Source organism: Penicillium hispanicum (assembly GCF_028827665.1).
Source record: "Penicillium hispanicum strain IBT 35686 chromosome Unknown utg000003l_segment0_segment0, whole genome shotgun sequence".
NCBI lineage: Eukaryota > Fungi > Ascomycota > Eurotiomycetes > Eurotiales > Aspergillaceae > Penicillium > Penicillium hispanicum.
Window position 1 is genome coordinate 1,998,277 of NW_026623195.1, and position 21,542 is coordinate 2,019,818.

Genomic DNA, 21,542 nt, shown 5'->3' on the forward strand with positions numbered 1-21,542 from the left:
GGAGTATATAAAGAATCGAGCTCGAAGCGAGCAACGCTGAACAGTGGGGGGGGGGGGGGGAAGACAGGGCTCTGCTTGGGCACTTTCCCCCCCTGCGACAGTTCGTTATATAGGCCACTCTGGGTGATACGCGCTACATGGCAAATTGTCGCGGACACAATTTGATTTCCTGAGGCAAGCGCGATCCTGCCCGGGTCTGGCGGTGGAGGAAGGCGCGATTTGGAATACCCGGCTGAGGTAATCACCTCTGGGGGCCCTTTTCCTATACAGGTACATGCCCCATGCGGGCCTCGTCCTCTATCTCCAAAGTACCATCCGGGTCCACTAATTTCCCAGTTCCCCGGCTCCTCTCTCCTTCCAAATCATTTGCCCTTTCGTCACCACTGGCAACTTCAATAGTTGTTCGCACCCAATATGATATCCTATCCAACCTCCTTTGCCCCCCCCCCACACGAGAAAAAAAAATCATTCACCCGGAAGCCCGGAGCCCACCGCAAGTGTATGTGTCATGGGGATTGGTGATGTGATTGAGGCGAGGAACAAGTTCGTGCAGAGCTCCACCGAACGGGTTCGCGCTAATGTTAGTGGTGCGTCCACTGCGGGAGCGACAACTAGTTTCTCAGCCCTTTCATGATTGATCCAGCTGAGCCACAAGCTCGGATCACGCTGGTGGACTTGGCGAGGCCGATTATTTGGAGTTCCCGGGCGATCATCTCGACTCCACACCGTTTCCATGATGCTGCGATGCCTCCTCGGACACCTGCTGATGGGGCATCTCGGATCGCCGGGACTACGCACTACCAAGATCGAAGATCGAATCTATCGGCTCGTTCCCCATAACCTAAAATCCCCAATTCGCGCATCCCCGGCGCCCGCGACTCCGGCTCTGCAAGGCTCACGCTGCCATTGGCTACTCGCCACATCGGCATCGCCACGAGCGGACCTCGTCAAGATCTGGGACCGGGTTTTCCACCGGTAGCTTTGCGGTCGGCGCGGCCCTTCCTCGATGCTGGCCGAGCCTCTCGCCTCTGCCCAATCGACCGGCGTAGCGTCTGAGAGCTGACTCCACTCATGCCATGTCCCGTCGTCTACCAGGGTTGCTGTTTTTCTCGGTCCATGGGCTCATCGCCCTGGCCGAAGCCATCGCATTGCATTCCACCTGCGCTCGTCCAAAGTGAGGAAAGGATCGAGTCACCCCCCTCCTTAGGCTCCTTTCCCATCCCTTCCGTGACCACGCATCCCCGTTGGAACTTTTGCTCTTTCAGTTCCAGATAGACTAGTGACAACGAGCGCCACACATCATGCAGCGTGCACCCCTCTCCGTCCAGGACCGCGTCGAAGGATCCACTTGATCTCTCTCCAGGCGACTGGCCAGGCTCACCTGCTGGGAGAATACTGAGAACCCCGCTGTAAGCAATGATCGCCCTCACAGCAACTGGAAAAAGGAAACAGCAAACACAAACATAGCAGGGGGCACATGCATGGGCCGAGCTACCCACGTTCGGATAACAGAGCCCATTGTCTCTCTGCATCATAGATCTGGTTTTTTTTTTTTTTTTTCTTTTTTCTTTTTCCTTTTCTTTTTTTCCATTCATCTGCATCGGTCTCCGCCCTTTGCTTTCTTCTGCTCGGCTGCAGGGGTTTCTCATTCGACTCGAGAGATTGATGTCTCTAACGTCATCCCTCGGATCCAATCGCTCGGGTTCAGGAAATTGGGAGATCTTCCTTGTAGTGTGGGCATTATTGGGTCGTCATGCGGCCCGTGGTCGATCCGCTCCGGGCGTGTTGCATGCAACCTGGCCCGTGTAGGAACTGGTAGGAATCTGGGATTCTAATCCCAGTGGCGATGTGCAAGTGCAGGTGAGCAATTTGCCCATGGGCTGGACCTCGGTCGACGATCGTTCGAGCGAGCTGCGATTGTGATTGGGTTACATCTGACGACGCCAGGATGGGGCTTCGCTGGCATAGTTCCCTCTTCCGGACCATCCCGTCGGTAGGGCGCATCGACAGCAGGGACGAGACGCTATCTCAGACACGGATGTCCCAGACCCACGACTCCATCCGGATGGCGTAGCCTGCTGGGAACGGTCATTCGAGAGCTGAAGTAAGGGTAGGGGAGGTCCGCCATGGGAGCTCATTGGCAATGGATGCCAGGCTAGTCGACCGGGATCTGGTCTAGGCATGATAGTGTCATACACTATCCATCATCCCATGAATGGAAATGGTAAAGCAGGTTCGGAGGGGAGGAGGAACACCTTGCCAAGAGTCAATATGATTCGGACTTCGACAAGGGGAAGGAGGGGCGGATTGGAATCGGCAGCAATGAGAGCGGAGGCATGTCAAGGCGAGCTGAAGCAGGAAGCAGAAACAAGAGGGCGCCCACGGCCTGCTCAACGGTGTTGTTTTTCTCAGTCATACCCTGGTCCTCACCAAGTTTCAGTCCCGAGTGTCGTCCATCCTCTTTCCCGGTGCATTCGCCGTTCATATACCAGACCGAAATCCACTACCCCTCCCATAAGCCGGCTTGCCTGCCCTAACCCCCATGAGGGACAGGCACTCTGGTCAAGTTACCAACTCTTCCCTCGTTTCAATTCAGTCACCTTTTGAACTCGATCACTTGTCCGATTCTGCCGCCATGTCGGTCTCGGAGAAAAACGATATATCCATGCCCTTGCCAGTGGTAACTCTCGCCATGTCCAATTCACCAAACCCTAGCGAGGTGACCCTCACGGATGGCGAGAAGGTACTCGAGAAGTACCACTCCACGGAGATGGGGTCTGCCAGTCTCGACTCTCGCCGGCCGATCGACCTCGAGGCCCAAGCCCCGAATGCCGAGGGCCTGCCGAAGCGCTTTGCCGGCCTGCGATATACCATCTTCTCCATCTATCGTCGTCTGTTCACGTTGGTGTTTCTCGCCAACGTGGGAGTCTTTGTGGCCGTCATGGTCTCGGATCGAAAGCTGCTGGCCCTAGTCAACGCAACGGCTGCCAATCTGCTGGCTTGCGGTCTGGCTCGCCAGCCACTGGTCGTCAACGCCATCTTTCTGGTGGTGTGTTCGCTGCCCAGGTCGGCGCCAATGCCAGTGCGCCGTTTGGCTGCCAAGGTCTACCACTATGGTGGCGTCCACAGTGGTTGCGGCATTGCAGCTCTTGTCTGGTACATCGGCTTCGTCGGTCTGCTGTCACATATTTATTGGACGCCCTCGGCGACCAATCCGGCTAGCCCGCCAGCTGTCAGCATTTCAGCTGCGCCGGTCGCTATTGCTTATCTCATTCTTGTCCTGTTGGTGTTGATGACTGCAGTGGCATACCCCACGTTCCGGGTGAAGCGGCATGATTATTTTGAACTCACCCACCGTTTTACGGCGTGGCTTGTCGTGGCCCTGTTCGTGGCCTTGTTGATGGTGTTCGCGCACGAGGTCAGCCGGGCGCAACACGAGTCTCTCGGGCGGTTTTTGGTCACGCTTCCTGCGTTTTGGTTCTTGATGGTGACCGTTATAGCCATCGTCCATCCATGGTCGTTGCTGCGAAAGGTCCCGGTGCGGGCCGAGCGCCTCTCCACGCACGCCGTACGGCTGCACTTCGAGCACACCAAGGTCACTTTTGGCAAGGGCCTGCAGGTGTCAAAGCAGCCGCTGCGGGACTGGCATAGCTTCGCGACCTTCCCGGATCCCAGCCCCACGGGTCCGCAGCAAAGCTTCTCCTGCTTGGTCTCCAAGGCCGGCGATTGGACCGCAGACACCATCCAGAACCCTCCTACTCATCTTTGGAAGCGCGGGGTGCCCATCTTCGGCGTGGCATATGCGATGCGAGTGTTCCAGCGAGTGCTTCTGGTAACCACTGGGTCCGGCATTGGGCCTTGCCTGTCCTTTCTCGGTGACGACAGCCGACCGTTTTCGCTGCGGGTGATTTGGCAAACCCGCGCCCCGCTGAAGACATACGGCCCGGGGGTCATGGAGCTGGTGCGCCGAATGGACTCGGATCCAATCATCATGGACACCGACCGAGATGGGCGCGTCGACATGCTCCCCATTGTCAAGCGTCAGGTGAAGGCCTTTCAGGCGGAAGCGGTGTGCGTGATCAGTAACCCTAAGACGACGTGCCGAATTGTTTACGAGCTCGAGGCGCGCGGAATCCCGGCGTATGGGCCGATTTTCGATTCCTGATCGGGATTTGCTGTGGCCCCGCTATATCTGTCTCTGCTTGTCTTTTGATTTGTTTTCTTTCTCACTTTCAGCTCAGATATCCTTGGGTCGCGGGCGTTCACCGGGGAATCTCTTTTTCTTTCTGTTGGCATATATCTTGACACCCCATTTGGGATCTTTTTTGATGGAGTCTGTTGTGAGGAGGGGCCCAGGGGGGTAAAGTGGAGGAAAAGGGTGGTTGCATGGGGGATTAAAGATATCGCTCGCCTTTGGTTGATTTGGAATCCGAGCGCCAGGGGCGCACAAGGCAACTTGTGCAAACAATGAAAGAGTCTTCGTCTCACCTGTACGATCCATAGATGTGCGATGCACACATATCCACACTGCTGCTGTACTCCAAATCTTTCTGCGTGATAGATATTGCATGATGTGCCTGTTCTTTGAATTCCAAATCGCCCGGCTCCACATACAGTGGGGGCCAGCGGTGATTGGACGCCCGGGCCGTGGAGCAGTATGTATATCCACGATATGGGAACGTGGGGCTTTAGTCCTTTTTGTTGCGATTCCTATCTACGCAAAAGTTATATTATGGGACTGGTTCCAGCATAGCCTGACAGGGCTTGTATATATATTCGACCACGGACAACGTCGGAGACGAGGAATAGCATATATTTGAATTCCAGGGACTGCGCGTCAGTGGCGTCTGTGTTGTAAAAAGCGACGTGGAGCAGATTCGAAAGCCGCGTTGCTTACTATATCGATTCCTTGTACATACATGCAAGAGTGACATGCTGAAGGGATAGTGATTGGACCATAGCCATTCGGCTAATGTGATGAAAGCAGTCAGCGGCATCGGTGATTGCAGTATGCATGGCTGCCTAGTGTCTATTTTGCGGACCAGGAAGCACTCAAGGTCAAATGCGCTAGTGTATAAAATAAAGCGTGGCTGAATGTACAAAAAAGGCAAAAGGACCGTAGCTACACCCGTAGGTCGCCAATTCTCTTCCATCTTTAGTGCATTTTCAATGGATCTAGTAAATCGACTGATTGCTGTATATATCTAGTCATCGAGGGTCTTATTTTCATGGATCAAGTCCGTCCATCCGAGGAGTAAATATGGAATAGTTTCATTTGAAGTTCTACTAATTACAGATGACTGATGCTGCCGTAGATTAGCAGACTGTGACCGGCTAGACTTTTTATAAATAGCTTGCAGCCACACACAAAGAGATCGGTTACACTTGCTTCACCCCCACTGGTGATTTGTCCCTGACCCATATGTACTTGTCCTTCCTTATATGCTCTCTCAGCTGGGATAACGCGGTAGAATGATATATTTTAAGGTGACTTGGGCGGAAATATATTTTTCTCTGATATCCCAAGGTCGAACGGACATCTCAATCCTAGATACTTTCAGGTTGCTCTCTCAGTTATTACTACGACCGGGCATTTTCACTTGTCCATGTGAGCAACCTGAGAGGGGTTGCTGTACATGTCACTAGCCAGGGTGCCAAAAGCGTACCTATACTCTTATGCAATGCAGAGATGACTTAAAGTCCACATTCCTGCAAGAACAAAGGCGGAGCATTCTTGTCCAGAAGAAATATCACCTATCCCCTAGGGCTCGGGCTTGGAAACTTTTAAATGTCTATGTGATGATCTCCCTATAGACTTCCCAAGCCTTATACTTACACACTACGAGTCATCAAAATGATTGGGATATCAAGCAAAATATAATTATCTGCCCATTCACTAACGGGGGTCGTTAGGTAACAGGGACGAGTATGTAAATGCCTCAGCAGACTCTGACCACCCCCAAAGTTTCGTATCAGGGCGTGGGAGGATACAAGTCTCTTTTCATATGTATGGCTTACAGCAAAGACGCCCAGTGAATATGACTAACTTAATACCCCAGGTTCGCCGTATGAAGAACAAGGCTCTGGGTGGACAAGTATGCAATATCGGACCACTACTGTCATGGGAAGTTGCACTCACAATCCATCTCCCCAGAATACATATAGCCCAAGGATTCTGCCTTCTATGTTTCTTCTAGCATCCAGGGCCGTCCTCCTGTTTCTATAAGAGGCTCAAAGCAAGGAACAGGGGGTCAGTCGGGCAAGAACTCACCCTGATCTTAAGACACAGAACAAAAGACGCGTAATAGTGAATGGAACTTATACAAGAGATCAGGCGATGCTTACAACTAGGCATACTTAGATACATGGTAATCTGATGAGTGGCAAAGTATACAACAAAGGAATTATAAGGAGCGAGATTAGATCAAGTGACCGACTCCATCCACATTACTGCAATCCATTATCTGACGGCTTTTGTGTTGATATCCTTTGTTCTTTTATGTGTATTGATCTGAATTCTAAAAGATTGAAAGCAATCCTAAGTGATCTTGACGATTCTCGACATATCGTCAGAATTTTTTGAAGATCATTTCCCGGCACGCTCTACCAGGGGATACCGATACCGTAAAGCCTCCGCTACTTTATTTTCTAACCGAAAAGGGGACGGGACCTTGATAGCATGTATCTCTGCTTGCTCCCAATTTGCACAGGATTGCGCAGGAATCAAAGTACGCTCGATCAATCCGGTAATTCTAAATTTGCGCCCAACACGCAAGTCCGACCCGCGGGAACACTTACCCTATGGGGATTAGACTCCGCGGACCGCTGATCCAGCAGGAAGTATATATAATCGCGATGATTTCCACCTGTCCATCTATTCAGATCATCAAGAACTACGCACAGAAGATGTCTGGCAGCAGAAAGGTGAGCCCTTTTTCTCGGGTCATTCCATTTTTGGCCATCCAACTAAAGCATACCAGGCAATCATCATCGGCGCCGGCCCCGCTGGCCTCGCCGCGGCCCTGCGCCTACACCAGCAAACAGACGTTACCTGCACATTATACGAGCTGCGCCCCGAGCCCACAACGTTGGGAGGAGCCGTTGGGATCTTGCCTAATGGTCTGCGCCTCATGCACCGGCTGGGCGTTTACGACGCGGCCACGACGCGCGGCGCCAGCGGCAGGAACCTGACACTGCATTCCTTGCAGGGCCACATCGTCAGCTCACAAGATTACGTCGGATGGGCGCGCGAGCAGACTGGGTTTGGGTACATGCGCATCAAGCGATCAGACCTGGTAGATGTGCTTCTCGACGCCGTCAATAAGGCCGCGATCCCGATCCGCTTTGGCAAGCACCTCACGCGCATCACGGAGGATGTCGATGAAGTCCGAGTGGAGTTTGCGGATGGGTCAACTGATGCCGCAGATATGCTGCTTGGATGTGATGGGATTCATTCGTTTGTGCGTCGCTCGTACGTGGATCCTGCTCTGGTGTCCGAGTACTCGGGCATTGCAGGACTTGCGTCTATCATCCCGTCGAAGGATCTGTCGTCGGAGACAACGAGACAGATTCTCGGCCTCGAGGCGACGCACACAGAGGATGGGGTTCTGGCTGTGAATCCGTGCACGGCGAACAGAGATGAGATGTACTTCTTTCTTTCGAGGGAGGTTGCGCTCCCGGATTCGGGGGATAGTCGCGATGGATGGGAGGCACACGGCAAGGAGGAAGTGGATGGCTTCAAGGCGATGGTCGGTGGGATGCTTGAGAGTGCCCGCGGGGAATGGGGCGATGCCCTCCGAGATCTCGTCGCGAACACCTCCGTCCTGAAGTTCTACCCGGTCTACCGGCTGCCGCCTGGCGGGACTTGGTCCAAAGGCCGGTGCGTCTTGGTTGGCGATGCGGCCCATGCCATGTCGCCTCATGCTGGCCAGGGCGTCTCGATGGCTCTGGAGGATGTGTTCTTACTATCACGTCTGCTTGAAGATCGCGATCGCCCACTCCGTGAGGTCTTCGAAAAGTATGACCAGATCCGCCGGCCCCGGGTGAATGAGATTTTCGCCATGGCCGCACAGAATGGGAAGGCTCGAAGAAAGACGACTCCATGGGGCTTGTGGTTCCGGGAGTTTGGTATGTCCATGGCCATGAATCTCATGTGGGCTGTTGGATTGGACAAGAGGGGATTCAGTCAGACACATTTGGTGTACGACATTGATAGAGTGGAGCTGTGAAAGAGGCTGCTTTTTCCAAGCGTGCAGCTAGCTGTATTCATAATATACCAAAACCTTCTTATTATAGATCAAATGTCAACGTGGCTTTCAGTCTTGATACGCATGCGATTCACGCAAATAAGCAAGCAAACTCATCCCACGCTCTCCTCCGACTCTGCTCCGATTCATCTCGCTTCCGAACGCTATCTCCACCTCAGCCTTAAATCCGGAGATTCACCAACCCCCATGAAATATAAGAAGAATGGACAATGGAGCAATCCTCAAGCCCATAAAGTGGAAAGATCCATCATCCAATAAACAGCAATTCCCATTCAACCCTACACCAAAATGTCGCACCGCGTTCTCTTAACCGGCGGTAATGGCTTCATCGGCTCGCACATCCTCTCCGAGCTCCTCCAACAAGGTCACCATGTAACCTGCACCGTACGCACCGCCTCCAAAGCCGACAACATCCGTCGCGATTTCCCATCACACCAATCCCAAATTTCCACCATCATTGTCCCCGACATCACCCTCCCGGGAGCCTTCGACACTGCCGTCCAAAATGACTTCGACACGGTCATCCACACCGCATCGCCATTCGTATACGGCACCGTGTCTGATAACCGCGAGTTCCTCGACCCAGCTATCAAAGGCACGACCGGGCTCCTGAAGTCGGTCAGCCAGCATGCCCCCTCCGTGAAAAGGGTGATCTACACCAGTTCCTGCGCGGCGGTGATCAACTACGACCGCCTCACCGATGGGAACTCGTACAGCGAGGAGGACTGGAACCCCGTTCCGTGGGAGCAAGCGCTGCATGGGGACCAGTCGAAGGCGTACCGCGCGAGCAAGAAGTTCGCCGAGGCAGCCGGTAAGCATGGCGCTTGTCGAAGAAGCGACGCGCGGATCTGAACGTCCTGACTCTCATTGTTCGTCCAGCGTGGAAATTCATCGAAGACGAGAAGCCGCATTTCGACCTGGTGACTCTCTGCCCACCCGCGACGCTGGGTCCGTTGCGGCACACAATTTCGAGCATCGGGGATCTGAACGAGTCGAATAGCCGGGTGTGGCGGCTCTGTTGCCAGTCGACGAAAGATGCACCCATCCCGTATATCCCCGTGCACGCCTATGTGGATGTCAGGGTAAGCGACGGGCCACCCTAATTTATCTTGTCTCCTGGCGCGATCGACACGCCGGGCTTGCTGCTAACATGTCGACAGGATTTCGCGAAAGTTCAGGTCCAGGCCATGCTCGTCCCGGAGGCGGCGAATCAGCGCTTCGTGGTTTGTGCTCGACAGTTCGGATTCCAGGAAATCGTGGACATTTTACGGCTGAGGTTCCCGGAGGAATTGGATCAGCGCATGCCACTGGGTAAGCCCGGTGTGAGCTCGCTGCCTGAGGGCGCGTACTTGATTGATAACTCAAAGGTCAAGCGCGTGCTTGGCGTGGCATTCCGAGATCTGGAGGAGACCGTTGTCGATATGGGGAAGCAGTTCTTGGAGATCGAGAAGAAGGCATAATTGTAAATGGCAAAATGAAGAATAATGCTTACTGTGTTGGTGGTTGTGTTTCTAAAATTAAGTCTCTTCGATCTTACAAGAGGATGGCTCGTGTGACCAGCCCATAGTCTAGAGTAATCTACAGTACATACGCAGTACACAGCATGGACCACTCTCACTCTCTTATCCAATAAAGTGCTTGGACTGTAGGGTTGGGCAAGGACTGGGGTCAAGAAACGCAAAGTCCAGAACCAGTCCATGACAGCAGGGTGTGGAGACCATGACATCAAGAGCTGTCTCTTCTAAAGATAACTAACTAGCGCTGCGGGGTTTATTGACATCCCTGCTAGGCAACTGGGCAGCTTAAACTTGATATCAAAGTGAAGTCAATTACTAGCCTACTTTTTGCGAGTTCCAGGACAAAGGGACACCGAAGTCAATTGATTAGGTATCAAATAGAGCACAGAAATCGAGCCTGAGAACCGAAAGTCATCAAAGACAAGTATCTAGGACTGAAGAGAGAATTTGGAAATATGACAAAACGAAGTAGGATGTTCACAGAAGTAAAGGGTGTGATGGGTATCATGCAAGAGTGGAGCGAAACCTGTCCGTCCGAGCTAAGCAAATGCAATCAGGTTCCAGGTTGTTCTTCCTTTTGTTGCCTTCAAGCCTGGTTAAACGCCATGCAACGAGATAAAAATGAAAAAAGAAACTCTGGTAGGTCTTGGAGGGTCGTGAGTCATGATCAGATCATCCTCCTGAAGTTGATTATCGTGAGAAAGAATGGAAAAAAGGGGGTAAGCAAGGACGAAATTGGGTGGATGTTTTTTTCTCTTTGGTCATTGGGATCGTAACGTCGTGGCAGAGTGTAGAGACCGCAAAAGTGCGGGTTTTCATTGACGGGATGAGTCGACCGACGGCGCACGAGATGCGGCGCGAGAGGCGGGTTGAGAGGGAGCGGGGGATTGGTCGGTGACCAGGTCGTCCGCTGTGAAACGCACGCGGCCGCGGATAGACTGGGCGGAAGAGTGTGTTGAGGCGCTGTCCAGGCGGAGTGACTCCATCCGTTCTAGTTCTTCATAGTCGGGCAGCGGAAGCGGAGAGCCGCGGTAGTCCTCCATAACGCTGGTGTCGTCGAGCTTGGTGTATCCGGGCGGGCTGGCAGGGACGTCCTCGTAGACGGGAGGCATCTCCTCATCCCAGCTGATGCCGAGACCGCTGCGCTCGGTTACGTTCAGGTTGAACTGCATACGGAGCACGCGAGCCGCGCCGGTGGGGGTGATGAGACGGGTGTTGCGGTTGGGGCAGAACTCCTCGGCCACGATGAGCTCGATGACGAGGTTGTGCTTGGCTTCCAGGCCGCCGGGGACCTCAATATCGCACACTGGGTTGGTGCTCGGGTTGATGCTGGCCTCGAACTGCATGCCGATTTCACCGCCCACGGTGTCAAAGTCCGTCTTCCAGCCGCTCTTCTCTTCGTTGTGGCCAATGATGCGGGTCTCCTGGTGGAGGACACCCTTGCCGTCGCCGCCAATCTTGTGGGAGTGCTTCTGGCAGGCGGGGGAGACAATCTTCTGGTGCTCTTCGATGCGCCACATCATCTTTCGTAGGCGCCAGCGGGTCTGGGTCTCGTCGCCCTTGTCCACGACGCCGCTCAGGGTCATCTCCACGGGAAACTTGCCGATAGGGTGAACGACGGAAGGCAGCACGACGCGGCCAGTAAGGTTGGTGGGAGGGAAAATTCGAATGGATGACTTGTCATTGCCCGGGAGCAGTGCACGGCGGAGGTTCAGAGGCAGCTTCAGGTTGAAGTCCTCGCCAGCGGCGCTCTTGGCGTGGGCGAGGAGGAAATACTCCACCTGACCCAGCGAGCCATTGCATGAGGCAGGCAGGTGACCCGGGAACAGGTAACTGAACGGGAAATCGTGCTCTCCCGTCTTGAGGTGGAGAGCCTCGGTGAGGAAGTTCCAGCAAGTGAGCTCATCCGTGCGGGTGGCACAGTTGGGGCAATGGTTGGAAACGGGCTTCTTGGTGGTGGTCTTGCAGATCAGGCGGGCATCGAACTGGGTGAGGGTCACCTCGCTGTTGGAGTCGCTGATATCGACGCGGAGGCGGCCCGAGAAGAGAGCCCCAGTGGAATTGCTGGGAGTGCCGTAGCAGACGAGAGGAGGGGACTCGACCAAGACATCCAGCTTGGCTGAGGGGGAAGTCAGATCATCTTTGTTGATGCGTTCCTTGGAACGACCCCCTCGGCCCAAGCTGCGGCGCTTGTCCTTGCTGTGCTCTCGGTGCGGGTGAATCAAGTGGTCCATGGAGAAGGACATACGACGCTCGGGGGAGCGAGCCCGGTCTGAGGCATGCGCTGGCTTCTTGTGGCCATGGGCATGATGACCAGGGATCTCGTTGACCGAGGTTGTTGAGGATGAGTTGGAGTGGATGGGAGTCGATGAGACCGACGAGTGCAGGGAGCCAGAGCCCCGAACAAAGTTGGGGATCAGACGGCCCGGCATGGTGATGGCGACGGTGAGTAGATGTGTAAAAGTGATGCCGAGCTCGACAGAGCCAATGGGGGAGTGAAGTGTAGATGAGTGATCAGGGTGCAGTGCGATGTTGGAAGAGTTGTGAAGTAGATCCGGTTGCATCAATCATGGAGGAGATGTGAGTCGAGGAGGGGTTCCAGGAGGGCAGCGCAGGTTTATGAACCTGCCATCATGTGCTTGGAGTCTAAAAGTCTCCGAATCCGTGGAAAAGCAGAGCAAGCAAAAATTTCTAGTCGGTTCCCACTTGTCCCAAACCCAGGTACCACGCGTTGCCATTCGTTGCGACGGTCTGGCCAGAAAACTGGAAAATGAAAATGCAAAAAATGACAAGAAAAGAGAAGAGAAAAAAGGGAAAAGGTGGGGCCGCGGCAGCGTCATTGTGCAGCCTGACCATACGGTGACCGTACCAGTACCACACTGGGACAGGAATGACCAGCTCTCACTTATACATCTCGATGTTTACATGTCGTTATTGCACCAGGTCCTTCATGGTGGATAGGATGGCGTAACCGGCCAGGCTGCTGACCTAGTATGATGACAATATCTCATTACCTCGTTATGATCGGGATGAGACGATCTAAGGCGTGCTTTCCATGATAGAAATCGAAGCCGCTCTCCCACTGCGCACGCCATTGCCCCCATTGTGCCCCCATCGGCTTCTCGGCTTGAGTGCCGGCAAGACCAACGCAAGCCTTGCCCGGGCATCGGGAATCGACTGACGCCAGCGCGCTCCTCCACAATTCCATCTTGCGATCCCGACTAAACCCCAACAGGGCAACCGGCGACAAACCAGCGACCGTGCGCATGAGTCACGGTCGGCTAAGTGGCCGATCGAGGCTGCGATCGACTCCCTCGCTGGCATGTGGCTCAGCTCCTCTCCCGCTTTTCCTTCGGAGGCCGGTTCGGCGCCGTAGTTGAGTCGCAGCCGGCGATGATCACGCTGGTTCTTGTAGCCCGAGGCTTGTCCCGTCAGGTGAGGCCCCCGGCATCGGGGAGACAGGAGAGGAATCTGGATCGCTCTGCTTACTAGGAGATTGTCGAATGATCCATCAATACTATTTGGATGTTTACTAGCAAGTTATCTCCTGGCCGGATTGACGACAATGCTATTGTGGGCATCTACTTAGGTACCATGAGTCTAGCTTAGATGATCCATTGACTTGGACATGAACGCAGTGACAGCATTCTGTAGTAATGAGAATAGTAGTAGTAGTAGTAGTAGTAGTAGTAGTAGTAGTAGTACTCCTAGTAATGATAATAATAATAGTTATAATGAGTGAATATAATCATCGTCATCGATGCAAATCAAAGAATCCGGCCCCATCACGTGGCCCCAGGGCAGCCCCGACTGGACACCATTCCAATACCAGACCTGTACAGTCTGGTACTAGTGGTATTTCCCACGCTAAAAGCAGATCCTACGCAGGCCCACTTCGACGCAACAGACCCTGATCCACTTGCGCAGAGTTTTTCTTTTTGCTCGTCTCTTCATCTCTGCCATCCTTGCCCGTCTTCAGCCTGTGCTCGCCCCAATTTGGGCTTAGCTGCTGCCACCCCCGCAAAAAGTTGGACTGCGGGGTCCTTCGCTGGTGATGCCATTCCATGTCTTCAAAGGGGAACACTCATGCTCACCCTCCGTCTAAATACTGACCTTATTTCGGTTCTTGATCACGCCGTCGAGCGTCTAGCCCCTTGAGCTGTCAAAACGTGCTCTGTGCTTGCCAGAACCCCGTGGGCGAATCATCAACTTGCCTGTCCGCACTAATTACCTAACAGTTTTACCGTCTTGGCCACAGGGCGTCTACGAGCACCGCACGATGCACAGACTAGGTAGAGATGGGGGGATCAGGGCACATAGTCCCTTTGAGGGATGTCAGTCCCCAGCTGCAGCTATAGCTGCAAGACTATAAGTCCGTGTTCACGTCTGGAGTGCGCATCTCACCCACCTCTAAGCGATCCATGCCATCTCTGTCAACCCCGCGACCAATGCTGTGCAGTTCGTGCTGAAGCTCGTGCGTACCCGGGTGGACGGCGTCATCTCCTTGACTCATTCCCTCCGCGGAGCACGCCTCGCTGGGCTGCTTACACTGGTCTGTACGACTCCTGTACTTTTCCAGATCCCCAATCACGCCATAGACAGCTACAACGGGCGCGCAGATCCGATCCTGGAATTTGGGGTAGGTGGCCCCTCTTGGCGACGGCGTGTTTTGATTTTGGATTATGATTCTATAGTTGATCCCCATCAATCAAACACCCCTCCAACCTACGTAATGAGTGTTTGTTGGCTATGGTTTACATTGATCGTGTACGACCTCCTAGGTAGGTATTTTATGTATATTCCCAGTAGAGCCTCGCATCCACTGTCCAGAGATCAAGGTGACCGATCAAGCATGACACCATCACCAACCCAAACATCCTCGGGACGACGAACCAATAACGGTGGGCGAAGCTGGGATGCCGTGAAGATCCCAAATCAGTCCTCCGGCGAGCTTCCTTTTCGGGTCGATCTCGGAGAAATTTGTACTTGATTGGAGCTTTCACATAGTAGGATGCACTATAAGGACCAATACTACTCAGAGCCAGAAGTGACAGTCTTGCTTGTACTGTATATAGACAGGCAAGTACTTGCGATTGGATTCTAGCGAACCATCTCCAATCATTATAGTACTACGGGTATACTTGACTATTTGGTATATTGACGTCGCTCGACTCGCCGATTGTCTCATCCCTCCTGCCCCAAGTTCCTCAATGGCACCATTCTTTTCTTGTCTAACCCATTCTGATTACTCTTATGATTTCTCATTCTCCTTCCCGATCGTAACATTGCGGACCCCCCCCCCCTCCGGGTCCCCGTCGCAAAGCGGGAAGCAGAAATTTTCTGTTCGCGGCCAACTCCACCGGCAAAGGTTAGATTCGGCCCGGGGCAACGTGATGCCACGGGCTGTCGCGCCCGGGTTCCAAACTTCCAAAAGGTGACCAGTTTCAGGTCAAGTGGGCTGGGTGGATGTCGCGATCCATCACCGAATTTGACTAGAAGCACCGTGTCCACCTCCAAGCCTTGTCACATCCACAGCCAAGGGGGGCCTTTTGGCGGTGAGAGTTGGAGTTCCCATCGGAAAGCCCCGATGGCAGGACTTGTACGCCGGGAAACGGGCTTTTCTCTCTCTTACAGTCTAGCCGGTGGAGTCGAGAGATTTTTCTCTTCTTTGCCCTTGTGGACACAGTGGGATTGAAAAGGGGTTTCTTCTTATGGAGACGCAAATTGCGATCGTGTCCAGATCGGTATTTGACCTCGTCGGTCATGGTTCATTGGACACTTGTGAGTCATCAGGCGCTGAGCTGAATCCATGGATTCCAGTGGCCGTGCATGTCAATTCTCGACGTCCACAGTGATATGTACAGCAATCATCTGCTAATGAAGCATTGGTTGGATGGAATTCTGATGCTTGCGATGAGTCGGTGTCTTGCGTCTTGAATCGAAGCATCTTTGCGGATATAGTCGACCGGAGCATGCGCCGCTTCTGACCATATTCGAGTCTTTGCTATCTTTCGATTTTGCTTTGCTCCAGAAGTCTCGGTAGATTATTCAACCTTCAATGTTCAGGTGAAGAGCCGATTCAGCCTCATTTCCGGTGGAAACCAGAGCCGTTAGATCCTGAGGGCCCGTGCTCGCCAGGTAAATCAATGCACGATCTGCCACCATTCCGAGGTTAATCGTGAGACCCGCGTGTATTGGAAATGGGGTGCTCTGGTTGACATCTAGGATGGCGTTAGCTCTGAAATTCCACACGGCATGGATGAGTACCTGGAGAGGCGAAATACAATCAGACCAGATAAGCCCCATGCAGAGATCCAAGCATATGCATGTCAATGAAGGATTGCATGCAGGAAAAGCAATGCCACTCGATGGAGATCAACTTGCTATTGTTATCACCAACGCGCCACTCGATCTGGGAGCCACGTGACACTCCACTCCGGGGGATCGCCAGCAGAATCATCATCTGAGCTGCCCCCTTTTTGTCCGTCGCGAGCTTCCTGCCACCGTGTTCTTTCGGCAATGGCTGCGTGAGCATCTCCGTTGTTCCGAGTTGACCTGCGATGACCCCATGGGTCACGTATCCACCCGCCCCAATTAGTTGCCCTCGTCCTCTTTTGTGTTGCTCCCGCCTTTGACTCGCGATTCGAACCCACGCCGGGTGGGATGGATGTCCGCTGAGCATACCCCACCGTGACAGGCCTTGAGCTGCTACAGTGTATGTTCTGATCCACCCGTGTGCAATTGCACTGCATTGCCCTCTCCGATCCCGAGAACCCCGGACCCTCGCCTTTAATAGTCGTCGCCGGAAACACTGCTCCCCGGTACAAGGGACCCGACACGAAGACCGGGTATCATCCCAGCTCTCAATCGAGCCCGGCACCCCGCATCCCCTATCACCATGTCGGCCCCGTTCGGTTGGACCGCGATCGCAGTGGCAATTGCCGCCATGCTGGTCTTCTGGACCTTCTCGTCGACCTCGGCCTCGCCCTTCGCGCGCTCTTTCCCCCGACTCCACAACAAGCGCATCTGCCTGTTGATTGCGCACCCGGATGACGAGGCCATGTTCTTTGCGCCAACGGTGCTGGCGCTCACCAAGCCCGAGTTGGGGAACCATCTCAAGATCCTCTGTTTAAGTACCGGTACGTCGCAAACCCAAAAAAAAAGAGGGAATGAGATCTCGCAAGAAACCCGAACGGGGAATAACCCACCCGAAACCGATTCCCTACAAATGGACCCCGCGGCTAACCCGCTCCCCTCGGTAACGATACAGGCGACGCAGATGGCCTCGGCGAAACCCGCAAGAAAGAACTGCAAAAGAGCGCGCTGCAGCTCGGCCTGCGCAGCGAAGCCGACGTCTTCATCGTCGACGATCCGGCCCGCTTCCCGGATAGCATGACGACGCACTGGCCAGATGACAAGGTCTCGGCGCTGCTAGCCTCAGCCTTCGCGCCCGAGCTGGCGGCGACCTTGAACGGCGCCGCGAAGAAAGACCCGACGGAAGCACCCACTGCCACCATCGACGTGCTACTCACCTTTGATAGCGACGGCATCAGCAACCACCCGAACCATCGCTCGCTGTACCATGGCGCGGTGCACTTCCTGCGCGCGCTGATGAAGGACAAGGCTGGGTTCACGTGTCCAGTCACCCTCTACACGCTGACGTCCACGTCGATCTTCCGCAAGTATGTCGGTGTGCTAGATGCGCCGCTTTCCATGCTCCAGGGTGTGGCGAGTAATATCTGGGCCGGGGTGCGCGGGTCGAAAAAGGACAACGCCGACCCCGCGCGCTTGCTGTTTGTCAACTCGATCAGTGACTATTTGACTGCGCAGGCGGCTATGGTCAAGTGCCATCAGAGTCAGATGGTCTGGTTCCGCTGGGGGTGGATTTCGATCGGGCGCTACATGACTGTGAACGATCTGAAGCGGGAGAAAGTCTAGGTGGGCGTGACCTATGCTGGCTTCCCCCTCTTCTGCTGTCGGGTGGATGTATGATTAGGTTAGACTCATGTTTCCCCCTGTCTTAACCAACGCCGGTATGTATATTATTTAACGGAATTGAGCGTGCCATGGCTCCTTGTACACAGCTCTTTCCTTCTTGTGAGCCCGTCTCGAGAAAATACTCAATGAACATAACCCTTTCAGTCCTACCATGGTGTAATCACTGGTCTGCGGCTTGGCTGTCTGGAAGTGAACTGTAAAGCCAAAATCATGATGCATTGCATACCTTTTTACAAAGCCTACTGGAATGAATTACAAATGCATGAGTATCAATAATAGTATGACCGACTGCACCGGCGACGGTATACAGGTATACGCCGCTCAATTCACTTGAATCACATCGCGCAACGCCAAGCCTTAAATCCAAGACTTATCATCCAGAAGATACACTCCCCGGTCCGTGGGCTTCAGCATACTCAACGCTGCCAGCCGACCATAGAATCCACCGGTCGGGTTGTTCTTCGTCGAAAGTGGGTGATCCTCGGGGTACTCAGCCCATGACCCACGGAGCTTGCGAAGGCTCTCGCTGAACTCCTTGGAAGGTGGCAGTTGGAAAGTGAACAGTCTGTCCAGCGGCGCGATTGTTTTGTCAAGGTAGGGATGTCGCGAAGAAAGCTTTCTCCAAATCTTCTCTTCCGACAAGGGGCGCTCGTCGCTAGTATAGAACAGTTCCGTGTGGTCTATGTCTCGCCGCACGGCAATTCGCCCATCGGCCAGCCAGGGGCGGTCCTTGATGCTACTTCGGCCCTTGAAATCGAGCTCGCCGGAGTGTTCGCCATAAGAAAGCCTCGTGCGTTCTGGCAGGAAATCCCTCCATTCTTCCTGTAGCTTTGGCCGTTCTTGGAACCGCCACTCTTCGTCGGATGTATCTGCCCATTGTCGAACTCGCCATACGACGTAAAGGATGCTCCGGAAGATATGCTCTTGTTGGTAGACCTGCAGGCGAAGGAGGTCGTACGCCTGGATTGCTTCGGCGAGAATAGGTGATTGGAAGAGGGATGTGCAGGGCTTCCTGGCTCCTGCTTGCGTTTGTGCTTTGGCGGCATCGAGAGCTGGTTGGAGACATCGCAGAACGATTTCTCGTGCGTCGGTTTGCTTTTTCCTCGTTTGCTTCAGGAGGGTGTATGCACCTTGTAGCTGGAACTTACAATCCTCCAGGCTACCGCTGTCTATGCTGATATTTATCATGAATCGCCACATCTGGAGAGTCGGAGTGACGTTGTAGGGCTCAGATGTCATGGTGTAAAATAGAGATCGCACAAGGTCGAGGGAGACTCTTCCAATCTGATTTGCATCGTCTTCGTGTGGGCTTCTCTGGGTCCTGGTTCTGCAGTGTACATATGCTCGCTCGAACAACTCGTACCAGACTTTCTCAGGGATTGAGATATCGTAAGACGCAGAGATGAAGTGAATCGTCCGAATGGCCCCCGTGATATCATTAGTTATGCCCAAAGCGTGCGCAACAGCGAAGAGCAATTTCTCGGATGGATATAGCGCGGACCAGGGGTCGTAAGGCGTGGCCGGTGGCACCTTGGAGGCGTCGGACTGTTCCTTCAAGGCGTCGACATCGATGTTCCACACTGTCTTCAGGACATGCAGGATTCCTGGCCGGTGACCGGTCCGGGCCGAGGCAACGAGTACATTGATATAGGCGCGTTCGTCCGCCAGATGCCCATCTTCTATCATTTGCCGGAACAGTCTGAGCACCTTGGCACGAACACTGAAAGCCGCCGTCCGATAGCCCTGCCAGCCGGGCTTCGAAGGATCAAGATGTCTTCGCCGATAGTGTTTGGGAAGCATCCGCAAGCGATATGCTTCCGGCCCCGTGTAGCAGTGATCCCAGACTTTCGCTTCCATGTAGTGGCCGTAGCACACCGCGTCCGGCACCAGTCTTTCCCTGTGCATTGCCTCCCACAGCTCATCCGCCAAAGGGCCATTCCCCATTGCGCGGGCACAGTCGAGGAGGTGTGCATACTCTGATGGCTCCAAGGCATGTCCAGCTGCCGTTCTGTAGCGAGTAATCGTGATGAGGTTTTTCACAAATTCATCGAAAATTTCTTCCGCCCGCTTCACGCCGTTGACCATGGTGCCCCAGGAATGTAGCGGATGGTGGAGGTCTCGGAACGGCTCCACAAAATGGGCTGGGGAGAGCCGGTGGAGCGCCTCGAGGAAGACAGTCCGGGGTAGCGACCCGACCAGTCCCGCCGACCGTGGGTCAGTCATGGCCGTCATGAGTTGGTTTGGCTGGCCATTTTTCAGCACTAGATAGAAGTTCTGCACATAGTGGGCTTCTTCTTTAGTGGAATTCCACGTGGGGAGGGCAATGTGCGAGGGTTCCTCGGGATATGCTTGAGCTGACGCTTCTGCCGAATGTTTACTCGAAGTATTGATTTCGTGAAAGGAACTGCGATGAATAATTTGACATTTTCGTCGAAAATGAGAGCCATTCCGTTGCCGAGGATGGGATGGGAGGAGGGATGAGAATGGTCTTGTACGCGTGGTGAGATTGAGCACAAGTAGTCGTGTGGAGTTGTGGAGACCCCATTCTGCAAGGCTCGATCGTGGGGGATTGAACCAGCGAGATAGACTCTCGCCACATAAGTTGGGTCGTCTCATGAAATAAACTGAAGCGGGCGAGATGAAGAGGGAATCATTGGGGGAGGGAGAGAAGGAAGAGAGGAAGGAACAGAGGTTGCAGGAGAAGAACGAGGGGAGAGTGCATATTGCGCGACATGGGAGTTGCACTTCGACCCCGGTCTGGATTTCATGAGAAAGTACCTGGTACTTCTGCAGCCGTACGGCTTTTGCGGAGCGGTTGGGCTACGGTCAGACCCTGGGGCCAGTAGCCGTGACTTGCGGAGGTGGCAAGGTCAGGTTACGGGTTCAGAAACTAAATAGGAGGTAGCCGCTGTGATTATTGAAACAAGACAGTATAATTCAGGTTACCTAGATGTAACTGATAGTCAAAGATGCCCGAGAACAAAGCCGTGGCCCGATCGATAGCATAGCCAGTCCAGCTGGGGATCGAAGGAAATAACGGGGCGAGTGGAGAGCGCGGGTAACCCCATTCTTTCGGCTGTTTTGACACGCCGGGGTTGCTTACCTAAGGAACCCGGGGTAACATGCTGACTCATCGGCTGCCCTCCCAGATGCGCTAGTCCCGATCAGGCATGCCGCAGAGCTCTCCCGATTCTGATTTCCGCAACTGCGTATCGCCTCGAATTCCCCACCTCCATCCATTTCCCTGTTCAAGATGGCCGACCCTGAGGATGCAGGTGCCTCTGTCTCTGAGCCTCTAGACCTCGTCCGTCTCTCGCTCGACGAGATTGTTTTTGTGAAGCTGCGCGGCGACCGTGAACTCAAGGGCCGCCTCCACGTGAGCCTGCCCTGTCATGCAATCCCTCGGCATGATAGCTGACCGTGATGACTCCCTAGGCATATGACAGTCATTGCAACTTGGTCCTTGGTGACGTGGAGGAAACCATATACGTGGTGGAAGAGGACGAGAACGAAGAGGAGATCACAAGGGTAGGGGGTTTTCTTCAAGGCACATTGGTTCGGAAGACTGTGACGCTAACCAGGGATGATGATATGGCAATGCAGACAATCAAGAAACAAGAAGAGATGCTTTTTGTCCGAGGTTAGTCCGGAAATCCACAAGATTGAGCAGGGGATTCAATGGAATGATCGAATTGACTGACGTCCACCAGGTGATTCCGTCGTTTTGATCTCCCCTCAGGCCTGATCGGCTCCTGCAAAA

At 53.9% G+C, this 21,542-nt stretch overlaps 7 protein-coding genes across 7 annotated transcripts; 5 read left to right on the forward strand and 2 right to left on the reverse strand.

Annotated features, from left to right (window-relative positions):
* Positions 1–2,692: 2,692 nt before the first annotated feature.
* Positions 2,693–4,165, forward strand: N7459_003173 (integral membrane protein TmpA; the record flags this gene model as incomplete). The annotated part of the gene is made up of 1 exon (XM_056942357.1): positions 2,693–4,165. One exon carries the CDS (start codon positions 2,693–2,695, stop codon positions 4,163–4,165), a length of 1,473 nt encoding a protein of 490 aa, XP_056802240.1.
* Positions 4,166–6,855: 2,690 nt separating this feature from the next.
* Positions 6,856–8,228, forward strand: N7459_003174 (FAD-dependent oxidoreductase; the record flags this gene model as incomplete). The annotated part of the gene is made up of 2 exons (XM_056942358.1): positions 6,856–6,924; positions 6,981–8,228. 2 exons carry the CDS (start codon positions 6,856–6,858, stop codon positions 8,226–8,228), a joined length of 1,317 nt encoding a protein of 438 aa, XP_056802241.1.
* Positions 8,229–8,555: 327 nt separating this feature from the next.
* N7459_003175 (SDR family oxidoreductase) lies at positions 8,556–9,727 on the forward strand (the record flags this gene model as incomplete). The annotated part of the gene is made up of 3 exons (XM_056942359.1): positions 8,556–9,078; positions 9,147–9,349; positions 9,428–9,727. 3 exons carry the CDS (start codon positions 8,556–8,558, stop codon positions 9,725–9,727), a joined length of 1,026 nt encoding a protein of 341 aa, XP_056802242.1.
* An 872-nt stretch (positions 9,728–10,599) lies between these two features.
* Positions 10,600–12,216, reverse strand: N7459_003176 (alpha-arrestin; the record flags this gene model as incomplete). Its single annotated transcript, XM_056942360.1, has 1 exon — positions 10,600–12,216. The coding sequence occupies one exon, from the start codon at positions 12,214–12,216 to the stop codon at positions 10,600–10,602; it is 1,617 nt and encodes a 538-aa protein (XP_056802243.1).
* A 4,466-nt stretch (positions 12,217–16,682) lies between these two features.
* On the forward strand, positions 16,683–17,722 carry N7459_003177 (PIG-L family deacetylase; the record flags this gene model as incomplete). The annotated part of the gene is made up of 2 exons (XM_056942361.1): positions 16,683–16,923; positions 17,055–17,722. The coding sequence occupies 2 exons, from the start codon at positions 16,683–16,685 to the stop codon at positions 17,720–17,722; spliced, it is 909 nt and encodes a 302-aa protein (XP_056802244.1).
* Positions 17,723–18,139: 417 nt separating this feature from the next.
* N7459_003178 (uncharacterized protein) lies at positions 18,140–20,005 on the reverse strand (the record flags this gene model as incomplete). Its single annotated transcript, XM_056942362.1, has 1 exon — positions 18,140–20,005. The coding sequence occupies one exon, from the start codon at positions 20,003–20,005 to the stop codon at positions 18,140–18,142; it is 1,866 nt and encodes a 621-aa protein (XP_056802245.1).
* Positions 20,006–21,035: 1,030 nt separating this feature from the next.
* Positions 21,036–21,427, forward strand: N7459_003179 (U4/U6-U5 snRNP complex subunit LSM3; the record flags this gene model as incomplete). The annotated part of the gene is made up of 2 exons (XM_056942363.1): positions 21,036–21,158; positions 21,218–21,427. 2 exons carry the CDS (start codon positions 21,036–21,038, stop codon positions 21,425–21,427), a joined length of 333 nt encoding a protein of 110 aa, XP_056802246.1.
* Positions 21,428–21,542: the final 115 nt, after the last annotated feature.